Below are 13,246 nucleotides of genomic sequence, written 5' to 3' on the forward strand. Positions count from 1 at the left end.
GATACCATATCCTATGTTTAGGTATCTAGCTCTTCTTTAGACCAGAACTAGAACAGAACCGTCTTGTTTGCCTTTGCATTCCCAGGTTCAAGCCCTCTGTTTGCCCCTGAACAAATTTGAGCTGAATAAATCATTGGAAAGAAAATGATGTAATAAATGTTAATAAATTTGATATTACATTTCATTTTTTAAAAAGCTTGCTTTTTAAAATTTGTTTCTCTCTTTTTTGTTTTTTAAATTTTCTTAATGTTTGTATTAGAGAGAGAGAGAGAGAGAGAGCATGAGCGGGGGAGAGGCAGAGAGGGAGAGGGAGACGCAGAATCAGAAGCAGGCTCCAGGCTCTGAGCTGTCAGCACAGAGCCAGATGTGGGGCTCAAATTCACAAACCGTGAGATTATAAGCTGAACTGAAGTCAGACACTTAACCAACCGAACATCCAGGCGCCCCTGTTTCTCTTGATAAGAGATGGATTGGGTAGCAGTGAACCCGGAGTCCTGCACAGGCAACAGTTAGCTGGTGCTGAGCGGTGTTGGGGTGCTTAGACTACAGTTGCTACAATCCTTGCAATCCTTCCCTTATTACACCTCCTCCCCTTCTCCCCGCCTCCCACCAGTTATCAGCACTTGTCCCCAGGTCAACCGTGACTTCTTTCTGATTCCGTAAGGAACTGAATTTTAAAAGCCCAAAAGCCAGGAACAGTCTCGTCTATGTCTTCTGCTGTCACATCCTTTTCCTGAGATATTAGTGCAAAAAGATTCGTGGTTTGAAAAGAAAGCTGGCACTTGGGGAAAGGAAATCGCAGAGGGAAAAATGACTGACATCTAGGAATACTGTGCCATTACTTAAGTATAAAGTGTTGTGGTAGCCAATGAGAAGGTGACTGATGCCGTGGAGAAGTGTGTAGGGAAATAGGGGTTTTGGGTAAAGGAGAGAAAAAGAAAGGGGAAAGCAGAGGTGTCCAAGCTGGGCTTCCATTTACTGAGCATTTAGTCTTTGCCACGCATTGGAATAACCACTTCGTGGGCATTCTCTGATTTAATGATCAACTGCAGGGAGTTAAGTATGATTATCTCCACCTGATAGGCAAAGAGACTACGGTTCATAGGGATTAAGAAATTTGCCAAGCAGAACTGGAATTTAAATCCATAATTATCTGACTTGCTTTCAATTGCTCTATCATAATAGCACACTGGATGGATGGGTGGCAGAAGATATTTCAAGCAGAGAAAAACAGCATGAGCAATGGCATGAGGACTTTACACAAAACCACATCCTGGCAATTGAGTGTGGTCTTCCATAGGGCTTATCTATAAGGAAGTGTCTGTCTATAGGTGACACTAGAAAGAACCATGGGGCTGGGCCATTGTTAGCCTTTATGCCATGTTAAAGAATAAGACCTTATTCTGAGAGGCTTCAACATGAAGACACTATAAACAAAAAAGGCGTATCCTCTCTTCTTCAAAACGTTGATGCACCCAGACTGGGAGAAAACATGCGTGATCCTGGTTTCCAAACTTGAATAAATTCATAATAGAACTAGAAAAGGCTAGAAGAATGTTGGAGAAAGAATATGGGCTATTGAGTCTGAAAAGGCAAGGGCAAAGAGGGATTCTGTGAAGGCTCTCATTTCATAAACAGCAAGGTGAGGGGGGGACATGGACTAAAGACTATAACTACTGTAATCAGAAAAGACGGCTTGCATTTTGAGCAAGAGTGGATGGTCCAAACCCTCTTGCTACCTGGCATGCCCACAAAGCCCTTCCCTGAAAAGCCTTGCATTGTGTCATGGGACCCAACCATGCTCTAAGAATTGATTGGGCCGGACACCTGCCAAAGACCACCATGTAGGGGAGCCAAGGTGGCTTGTCATGCAGGAGACCCCTACCCAGTGCAGGAGAGTGGGGAAGAGGACTGTCTGCACTGACTAATGACAATTAGACCCAATCACTTTTCTCCTGGGATATTATGAATTAAGAGACACCAAAAGGGAGGGCAGCCACAGAAAGAAGCAGAGAAGCAAAACACCAAGGAAGCATTTGGTAGCATCACAACAGTGAGAAATATTTTTGACTGGGTGACCTAAGGAAAACAATATAACAAGTAGTTTAAGAGCACACATTCCAGGGTTAGCCTCTTTGGTCGGTTTAAAGACACCCACCAGCTCTGTAACCTTTGACAACTTCCGTAGCCAATCTGAGCTTCGTTTGCATCTATAGCAATAAAGATTAAGCTTCCCTACAGGGTGTTGTGCAGTTATAGGAGATCAGGTGTATGAAGTGCTTAGGGTACTCCTTGCCATATGGTAAGTGCTCAGTTATCCTGAAAGAAAAAAAAGAACTAGGGGCACCTGGGTAGCTCAGTCAGTTGAATGTCCAACTCGATTTCGGCTCAGGTTATGATCCTAGGGGCGTAGGGATTGTCTGTTTGTCTCTCTCTCTCTCTCTCTCTCTCTCTCTCTCTCTCTCTCTCTCCCCACTCACACTCTCTAAATAATAAAAAAATAAAGAACTATATTCAGAATCTCCAGCAAGCCTACAAGCGCAGCTGCTGAGACAGATTCTTGTATTTTCTTTCTTCTTTTTAAAGCCTTGCAATAAATCCCTCTGTTCCTTTTCCTTGAAATCTGAAAGACACTGACATAGTAGGCTTAGAAGTGAAAAAAAGGTAAAGCTTCACCCCAAAAACAGAGAACTAGAAGCCACAAGTCAGTAATACAAATGTACTTTCTAAAAGGTCAGATTGAATCATGGAGGATAAAGTCAGAAGTGATTACTAAATGAAGTAAGAACTTGTTGGGCTTGTCACTTTCCTTTGCAGTTGACACTAAGGACAAAGCTGCAGCCTTCTGCATACCCTTGAGTTTCTCTGCCAATGACAATCTTGGGCTTAATGAACCATGGTTCTGATGAGATATGACAATTTCTGTTCTTATGTACTTAAGTACTTGACCATCACATCTCACAATACTAAAACCTCCTGAAGCTTGAAAGAGACTCAGGACTAATAAATTACAGTTATTTTAATGTATTCTGACTACATTATGCTTTAGAGTTTGCAGATGATTTTGAATACATTACCTCATTTGATTCTCACAACATCTCTTGAGAGGCAGGGTAGGAAACAGAGGCTCAAGGAGATTTAAAACACCAGCTTGAATTCATGAGCTATTAAGTAGAGGAAGTGAGTTCAAACTCCAGGCTTGTGACTCTCAGTCCCACGCTTCTTTTACTAAACCCTGGGTAGAAAATTTTGGAACTTAACATCCCCAGAGGTGGAGCAGGCTGAACTGTAGTCTCGAGAAGGGTTTGAGTTAGAAATAAAAATATGTTGCACAAAGGTGGCAACTCCACATCCATGGCATACTTTGCCAACCAGACACAGAACTCTTTACTGCTCACCATGGGTCTGGCTTCAAAATCCTCTGAACATGGCTCTCTGGAGAACTATTATTAAAAGATTAGAACAGGCATATGGTTTTAAACCTATTTTCATGAAAAGAAGGTTCACAGGGCTTATTTAAGAAAGCTGGAGGAAACAGAGGTCGAGACTGCTAATGTTACCAGTATATCAGCCTCTTCTTCGTCGGCCCATAATCTTGCCTCCTTTGCAGTTAGATGAGGCCAACTGATTGAGTTCTAGCCAATGAACAATGAGTGAAAGTGGGCATTCCTTTTCTTTCCCTGTCTTCTGAGGGAATGGAGACTTTGAAGAGCTAGGAGACAGCAGTCACAGGATAGTTGGAAGTTGGGCTTCTACTACTGTATGGAGTAGCGCCTCCCCCCAGCCCACCACCCTACCCTCTGCTTTGAACTATAATTTGAGAAATGTGGGTAAATGAGGCCACTCAGACCTGGGAGCTATTTTTCAGCAGTTCATCTACCCACACACGAGTAATGGTTGACTTCACATGCCTCTGCCCTTCCTTGAATCATCTTTTAGCATTATTCTGAGAAGCAGTGCTGGATTGGGTGGGTGGTCACATGCATTTCTCAGATTCATATTTTAAAGAGATCACAAATGTATATTTTGTGGATTTTTTTTCTCCTTCTGCTCCTCAAGAACCCTCTTCCATTTACAATCTTTAGTTGGGTGAGCTTGATGGGAACATGGGAGTCTAGGGGTCAGCTACTCACTCCATCTCCTGAAATCAGAGCCTAGGCACTTGGCCTAGATTCTTCTAACAGCTTGTTCATACCTGGAACTTTGGACCTTGAGCAAACAAGGCAAAGAAGCAAGGACAGTTGAGAAATCAATCTCTGTGGCCATAGGACTGCATCCAGTTTGGCCAGAGTCCTGCAGCTTGAATTGCCCTGGATCCTACCCAATTTCCAAGCCTCTTGCCCCAGATTAAGGAGATTCCATGAGGCATTTAATACCTAGGCAATAAGCTCTCTTTCCTCTTCAGCTGACCCGGTCCATTTCTGTTCCTTATCCCATGTGATCACGTGCAGGTGCATGTATGTACACGCACTCCACACAGAGGAATATTCCAACAACAAGTGTTCTTTGCCAGGGTAATCTTTCCAAAACATAATTTCCAAATACGTAATTTCTAAAGCACAACCTCTCTTATTTCAAAAAATTCTGATTCTTTGTCTGTTTCGGGACAAACCCCATGAGGGTTAGCATTATATCCCAGAACCTTTTTACCTCTCTCATTTCATCTCTCCTCACTTCCACTCTTCTACCATATGCTGGTTGTTGGCTTGCCATTTCTCGACACCACCGTACTCACCATGCCCTTGGCCTATTTTTTTTTAATTTTTAATGTTTTTTAAATTTATTTTTGAGAGACAGAGTGCAAGCGGGGAAGGGGCAGAGAGAGAGGGAGACACAGGATCAGAAGCAGGCTCCAGGATCTGAGCTGTCAGCACAGAGACCGATGCGGGGCTCAAACCCATGAACCATGAAGCTGAGCTGAAGTCGGATGCTTAACTGACTGAGCCAGCAATTAGCCTATTGCACCTTCCCCTTTCTTAGCCTCCTGGCAATTCCTGATCTGTCCTATTGTAGCTCAAGAATGATCTCCATGAAATAGAATTTGATGGTATTTGCTTTAGCACTGTATGTACTTGTTTTCTAGCCTTTATTATATTTTGTTCACAAGTTTGTCCTTCTTAGATTATAAGCTTCTAGAGGACAGTGTCTATCTGGACATCTGTGCATCACAACACCTAGGATACTTTTGGGCATATAGTAAATGCCTCATATGTATTTGCTGACTGACTGAGTGAACATGACCTGGTCTCTGTAGGGTTCTGACAATCATCAGAAAAATCATTCTAGAAGAACCACAATAAAGACTGTGCAATATTCCAGCCCTGAACTACTCAAAGGTGGTTTAGAAAACAAAAAGCGTTCCTCGGTGCCTCAGTCAGTTAAGTGTCAGACTTCACCTCAGGTGATGATCTCATAGTTTGTGAGTTTGAGCCCTGCATTGGGCTCTCTGCTGTCCACACAGTGTCCACTTCAGATCCCCTATCCCCTCGTGCTCTGCCCCTCCTGCACTCATTCTCTCTCTCTCTCTGTCTCTCTCGCTCTCTCACTCTCTCTCAAAAAATAAAAAATTACAAAAATACAAAGAGACATTGGCTATCTTGAAATAGTTTTTAATGTTTTAAAATTTAACTAGTACACACAATACATGTTGTAGCAGAAGAATGAACATGTGTATATGGCGTTTAATAAAACTGACATTACAAAACAAGACCATGTTAAGAAAACCCCAAAAGTAGAAGTAAACATTTAAGTAAAACCAAGAAAAAAAAAACACATGCTAAGGGATATGCTTTTAAAATCTTAATAAATGTAGTTGACTAAATCCAGACTTGAGACACTGAGATTTACTTTGGGACTTAAAAAAAAGAAAAAAGAAAAAAAAAGCAGCAGAATGCCCTTTATTTTAAATGCATTTTTTAAAATGTCTGCACATTGTTTTCCCACTGGAAAGTGGAGTATAATCAAGTAAACAAGAAAACCAGCTGGATTCCAATCTGATAATAAGAAAGTAAACCACCTGGTCTCCTGTTCAGTGTGCCGTTTACTTCAGAAATCAACAAGAAGCCACACTACATATTACTTTTCCATGTCAGAACTACCTGCTACCCATGCTCCAAGTGAACACAGTTGAAAACTACTTCAACTTAAGAGAAAATGAAAAAAAAATTTTTTTTCAGCACCTTATGGTTTCTAAGTACAGGAAAACATGGGCAGAAGGGAAATACCGGAAGGGGGCGGGGGAATGGGTAAGACCAGTGATGTGCTCTTCAGGAAAATTCTACTCATACACAGCTGCTTAGATGGGTAGAATGGCAGATTTATATATTGGTCATTGTGAGGAAAAATAAAAAAGACTTTCAAAATTTCCTCAAGGTTTGGCAGATCCCTCCAAAATGTAAAGATGGAAATAATTTATTCAGACAATCATCTCCTAGAACTTTACCAAATAAGGAAGTAGCACCATAATGGTGGAGGTCATGGTGAGGAAAAGCAGGTAAGGAACAAGGAGCAGTCCTTCCTTTTTACCTCCTACCCACTCTTCCCTCCCAGACCACTCAGATTCAATGGGTCCTTCAAAAGCAAGAGAATCCAAATGTGTTTTATGGGAATAAAGTATGTTCTAGGTGGAGTCTGCCCAGACTGTAGGGGCTCCCTTAACATTTTAGAAGTAGTAGGTAACTCCAAACAAGCAGATTTCTCCAAAATCCCAATGACAACCAGTGCCAGCTTGGCAGTTTTGACTTAATGCTCATGAATGTCAATGATAATAATACTTAGAAGAGCATCTTGGTCATAGCAGGGTAAGAATCTATTCAGCACAGGAGGTATTTGCTAACAAATTATCTGTATGGTTAAAAAAGAAAATCCAAACTTCAACTATTTCGTTTTCACATGTGGACTTCACTGACAATTGGGATCTTCTGGGGATCTCACTTACTGTCAACTTCCCTTCTTATTCTAAATAAATCAATTCAAACCATTTCCGCCTTACATAAAAATAGTAAAATCTTATATAAACCTTACCAATGGCCTGAGAAATGCAAGGACATTCACTAAGATATTTGTGCAAAACTTGTTTCTCTCAGAGAGTAGGGTAAGTTACAGGCAGAAACCAACCTCTAGAATAAAATTTTAGAAGGGATTTTTTTTTCTACTTTTGCTAAATGAACAACAGAGGTTTTACCTAAAATGTGTACATAGCTTTAAAATGTTTTTAGTAAATTTAAATTCTAGACAAATACTGACAATTGGTAATATAAAATGTGATTTGGTACATCTCTGGACTTTGAAAACTTACTATGTAAGTTTCTCTTACACATTAATAAAATTTAATCATATATTTCAAATACAATTATGCTTACTTCACACCATTTATTCAGAACATCGATCCCCTTGGTTATTCTCTTGACTTTCAACCCTTTTAAGAAGTTGTAACAAAATTTAAACTCATTAGATTTGTGACAAGTGAGGAAATACAACTCCTTAAGGGTTGAATGAATAAGCCATATATAAATGCTTAAGAAAACATTAACAAGTATTATATAGGTAATAGAATTAATTATAAATTGCTTTCTTTCCATTAAAAAACATCTTTTTTGAACTTGAAAATGATGCATGAACAGGGTCTCTCTGATGTGCACGTCTTCTGCGATGCTAATATTCCGGGGTTACACAAACTCAGGCTAACGCTGCACCACAAGCAGGGCTGAGGGTGTGCAGCATCTATAATGCCACTGGTAGAAACAGACTGGGTACCGGAGTGCTAGATCCCCAACCACGCATCCCATGTCAGTTCCTCTTCAGTTAGCAGAAGATGAAGCGTCAGCCTTTCCCAGGGCTTCCTCACTGAAGAGCAGCTTTCGAAGTATATTTGCATAAAATGGTCCATACACTTGCTTGTTGAGATTCACAATGTTGGCGTATTGAGAGCCTAGCACTTCTAGCTCCTGCTGAATGACAGCAAGGCCTCCTGGCACGGGAGGCATGCATTTTTGAGGACTTGGAAGACAAAGCAGGCTCTTCATATACAGGTGGATTCGTTTATCTGGAGAAAAAGAAAGTATCTTTATCTGGCCCTTCATTTAAGAAGATGAATTTTTAAAAAGAGATGAGAATAGTAATTATGGTAGGTGAATTACAATTAATATTCCCAATTCTTTGCCTCCCTGTATCCGTGCCTTTTACAAGCTGACTTTATAGCTCTTCCAGTGGAAGGCTGGAGACTGTTTCCCAGTGTCTTGAACTGGGGAGGCCTTACGTACGGATTGCTCTGGCTGATAGAGAATGCGGTAGAAGTGCCAGTATGCTAGTTCCAAGTGGAGGCTTCAAGAGTCACGGTCCGCATCTGCTCTCTCCACCCACCACTGCACGTAAACAAGCCAGGGCTGGATGAAAGACCACATCGAAGGAAGCCCCCCCCAGGCCATCCTAGACCAACGTACAGCCAACAAGCTCACAACACTTGAGAGAGTCCAGCCAAGATGGGCTGAGCACCCTACCCAAGCCACAGCTGACTGCATATGCCTGTGCGAGTCCCACAAGACCAGATGAACTACTCAGTTGTCCCACAGACCTGTGGGCAGCACTATTTGTATTTTTTAAGCAATGGAATTTGAAGTGGCTTGTTATGCAGCCGTGGCTAACTGACATAACATGTAGAACGCTCTTGGGGCGAGACAGGGCCTCTTCTACAAAAACTCAATACGTAACGTCCATAATTTTAGTTCAGTACACAACACCTGAGTCTTAAACTAGCACTGCCAGCTTGGCCCCACACAGTGTTGTTGTTGCTGTTGTTTTTTAAATAGAAACCATTTAAAATCTGGGGATTTCACATAGAAATCCAAACTTCTGGTTCCTCTAGAAAGATCTAGAGATCAGGCAAACTTGGGGGCCCAAAATACCACATGACAAGGGGGACGACACTTCCAAGATTTCCCAGGATGGCCAAAGTCTACACCTGTTGTCCTGGCATAATTAACAAGAGTGCTCTAAAAAGTGTCCTGGTTTGGACAATAAATTATACAGCTACCCGACCTGTGGCCAATGATCTGGAGGCACCGAGGAGCGGCTGCCCTAACTGGCATTCCAGTTGGCCATCATTTTCCGTCCTCCTAATCCATGCTTCAATGCATCTGCCTGTGCAACAGGCATGCAAATGCAGAAATAAATTGGGCTGCAACAGTATCAGACAAATAGTACCAGACAAGCCAGATCTGCCACAGGCCATACCGCCTGAGGACTTTCTTGGCCTTAGAAACAGAAACTTCACAAAGAAAAGTTTGCTAAGGAGAACACAGTCCATTGAATATGGACAATGATGGCATGTATGAAACTCTTATCTCCAAACACTTGTTCCAAAAGTCATATATTGCAACCGGATCTGACCTAGAACTCTAAATCCCAATGTCCCATGTCCTTGTCTTAGCCAGAACAGTTTTCTCTTACTAGAATATTCTTCCCTCTCTCCTCATCTCTGCCCCAAGGCCAAAGCATCCTTCAAGGCCAAGCCTAAAGTTACCTCCTTTCTGTAGCTTTCCCTAACATCTGTCAGATCATCACGCTATATTACTATTACTTGAGAATGTGTGCCTCTCTCCCTTCTTGGACCAGGAGCTCCCTGAGGGTGAGGGGTCTTTGTATCCTTGATCTGGCACGTAGCAGGCACATCAGAGATGCTAACTGAATTGAGGTGAAAATGGAATGAAAAAGCTCCTAAAAGATGAATACACCCAGTTGAAAACAATAGAGTCAGGGAGCACCTGGTGGGTGAAGGCAATCAAAGAGGACTTGGCAGGCCTAACCTGTAATTTGTCAAGAAAAAATCATTCATGTGTGTATCACTTGTATAACTGAAAAGTACTTCTAAAAAACAGAGATGGCTCTAAGCGTGCACATAGTCTACATGGCAGGCAATCTATAAATAATTTTTATCTGGTTTCCATACACATTTGAAAAAAGCTGGCTTGAAAGAAAATTTTTCTAATTATCTTTTTAAAAGGCTAAGAACACAGTGGGAGTTATATCCCATTATAAATAAATAATGTGTCCCTCAAAAGGAAAGGAGGGCAGACTATGGGTACTGGGAGCAGGGGAGGGAATCCATGGCTAACTGGTCCTTCTTATGTCCCCAGGATTCCTCGGAGTGCTTAATTCACTCCAACTCTTCTGCACGCAGAAAATTAAGAGTGAATTGGGTACAAATTCCCCATTACATTGGTTGCCTAACTGAGAAGCCCAGGTCTGTTTGCATCACAGATGCAGTCCAAACACCTTCCCGAAAAATTATTGAAAGAATAAGACTCTTTCAAAACTGTTATTATGCCAACAAGTGACTCTGTCTCCTCAGTTGACGAGTCAGTTTTTAGGCCAAGACTCAAGTGACAGAAGCATTTGTCCAGTTAGGAGCAGCCAAACCGAGTCCCTGCCAAAGGCGTGCCCTTGGCTTCCAGAATTAAAGGAGAGACATTGAAGTGAGTCATTTGAGTTGCTAGGCAATGATACTTTGGGGTTAAAAAATACTTTCAATTTGCAAAAGAGCAGGAAAGTTGGACTTCAGAGAGCTGAGTGGAAAAAAAAGGTGCTTTGCTGGATTTTAAGAGGCCACCATGGGGTGGGGCCATCCAGCTGGGGCATCCCAGCTTCCCTCTCCCTTCTGAAATTGCAAGAACTTCCCTTATCTGAAGCAAGGGCACAGAGGACACCTGGATACTTTGGCCATCATGCCAACCAGTAGCAGGGCTCCGGTTCTGACTAGAGTGCCCTTCAGGAGTAGTTAAGAATGTGAGCTCTGGAGTAAGACCGGCTCACTGAGAGTCCCTAGTCTGCAGCCAGCTGGTTACATGAGAGACACCACCCAGTCTCGGTCCCCAGTGCCCCCACCCCTTCCACAAATACAGACAGATCCTTAAACAATACGGGGGTGAAGGGCACTGCCCCCCCATCATGTAGGAAAAACATTTGCATCTAACTTTTGAGTCCCCAAAAGGCTATTAATAGCCTACTGCTGACCAGAAGCTTTACTGATAACATAGTTGACTAACATATATTTTGTACGTATATTATACATTTTATGCTTACAATAAAATAAGCTAGAGTGTAGAAAATGTTAAGAAAATCCTAAGGGAGAGAAAATTCATTTCCAGTACTGTACTGTATTTATCAAAGAAAATCTGTATACAAGGGGACCTGCTCAGTTCAAATGTGTGTTGTTCAAGGGTCAACTGTGTTTATGAAACGTCATGTGTGGGTCCAGCCTGGGACAGGGATACAGCACACAAGAGACACACATCCTGCCCTCATAGGCCTGCCCACCAGTCGGGGCTAGTGGCATGTGGCAGAGACTGCAGACAGTCTGCTCCTCTTCCTCCCAGGAGCCCAGTCTCCCAGGTGTTGGCTGTTCTGCTGGAGACCACGGGCTGTGAGGACAGACACAAGTCAGCAGGGAAGGGCTCGGCCACAGGTGGCTGCAGCTGCACTGTGTCTGTTACTGTCGTCCACGGTCACCTCCCAGTAGCCCACGTTGCTGCTCACCAGCACTGCTCCTTTCTGGGGAGGGGTTGAAGCCTTGAGCTTTAAGGGCCTAGAGCTCCAGCACTCCATGTCCCCAGGGCGTAAGGATGAGAGAAGCTATGCGAGAGCCTCAAATAAATAATAACAAGCATTTGTGTTCTTAGGGAAGTCAGTGTTGTACTTTGAAAACTAGAATGTTAGTATGTTCCTATTCAATGCTCTTTTCCTCCTTCTGGTCTTTGTTCCTGACTCTCGGTAGCAGACACTTGCTTTGTGCCCCACATCACCCTCCCCGCTCCTTATGGCCACAGCACCCAGATTCTGTTTGGGGGAAATCATCTCTTCCCTACTCTCAGCCCAGGTGTTGCAAGGAACTTGGACTCACTCTGGTTCTAAACACTGAACATACTCCGGCCACCAGGATGAATTCAAGAACGTAACATGACCTCCAGTCAGGTCAAGTGGAGCTAATGAGACTCAGTTCTAGGGTCATTGTTTCAGTTAACAGGGAAGCCAACACCTTGTTTTTCACTCGATTTCAAGATGGAAAAATGCAGGCTAGAGCTGAAGGTGTCTTGCTAGGATGGAGTCTATCTGTGAAGACAGCCAGCCCAAAGGCGGGCAGTGCTGAGGGATGGAGGTGGGGAAACCAGTGCCAGTGACACTGAGCTCCGACTAGGCTGTGTGGGTAGTCAGTCCTGCTCCGCTCTTATTGGTTATATGAGATGATACACTTCCTTTTTGCTAAGCTAGTTCACTTCTGTCAGAGGTAACAGAAAGAGTCCTAACTGATGCATTCTCCACTTTCCCAACTCACCAACATGACCCGACACCAAGAGAGTCACTTGCCTAGCAATCAAGTGCCAAAAAAAATAATAATAAAGAAAGAAAAAGGCCAACATCATGCCCAGTAGCTCCATAGCCTCTCTACTCATTTTCTCTTTCAAGCCCGACCAACAGAGAGGCCTCAGCTAGCTTAACCTAGCTCACAGAAGAACTGGTACCTGCTTTCTGTGAACATACTGCCAGCTGGTTTGGATTGTTGCATTGATCTAGGATTTTAACACTACTAGTAGTGTTATATTATTTTCTTCATAAAAATCTACTGGCTGGATAGTAAGAGAGAAGGCCCAGGAACACCCCTGCCCACCCCCCATTACATATACACAGAGAAGTGGTGAGTCCCAAACCTTTCATTCAAAGTATAGATTCTTTCCTTATATTTTTAATATTTATTCTCACAAAGGAGCAGGTAATCTGTCTAAGCCTAAAATGTAACACACACTTGACACTAGTCAAAACCATAAAGTTAAAGCAAATCGGAATCGAAGCAGAAACCAATAAAAACATGAGGACCCACCAATCAAGGACCAGATAGGATTGTCCTCCTCTTCAATGCTTGAAAATTGACCTATAAGATTAGCTTGGACCTCAGCATTTAAAACGGATAAGCCTCTCTCCACCAGGGCCTTGTTAACCTCCATGCAAGTCTGAACACCGATAGAATTCAGGACTTCCTTCAAGTTAAAGGTCCTAAGAAACAAAACAAAATTGCATCAGTAACAGCTTTTCTGTTTATCAGTTTTTATTTATTTTTTAACATACCAACTTGTTTCAGATGTCTATCACTTTTCATTTACACAGGCAATAAGTACCTCAATTAGCATGAACTTAGCATACAGTAACTCCTCAACACCAACCTTTATATGTAGCAGATTTTTTAAATGGTTAAAAC

General features: G+C 42.5%; 1 protein-coding gene across 4 annotated transcripts in view; it reads right to left on the reverse strand.

Moving 5' to 3' along the window:
* Window positions 1-5,593: 5,593 nt before the first annotated feature.
* Window positions 5,594-13,246, reverse strand: part of TCP11L2 (t-complex 11 like 2) — a 41,454-nt gene continuing 33,801 nt past the window's right edge. For all 4 annotated transcript variants that reach the window (XM_029954174.1, XM_029954176.1, XM_029954173.1 and 1 more), the window contains 2 exons: window positions 12,872-13,044; window positions 5,594-8,044 (listed from right to left, as the gene is read on the reverse strand). In XM_029954174.1, the coding sequence (XP_029810034.1) occupies window positions 7,800-8,044; window positions 12,872-13,044 (418 nt within the window). In that variant the 3' untranslated portion in view covers window positions 5,594-7,799. The remainder of the gene's footprint in view (window positions 8,045-12,871; window positions 13,045-13,246) is intronic.

Source organism: Suricata suricatta, chromosome 10 (genome assembly GCF_006229205.1).
Source record: "Suricata suricatta isolate VVHF042 chromosome 10, meerkat_22Aug2017_6uvM2_HiC, whole genome shotgun sequence".
In the NCBI taxonomy this organism is placed as follows: domain Eukaryota; kingdom Metazoa; phylum Chordata; class Mammalia; order Carnivora; family Herpestidae; genus Suricata; species Suricata suricatta.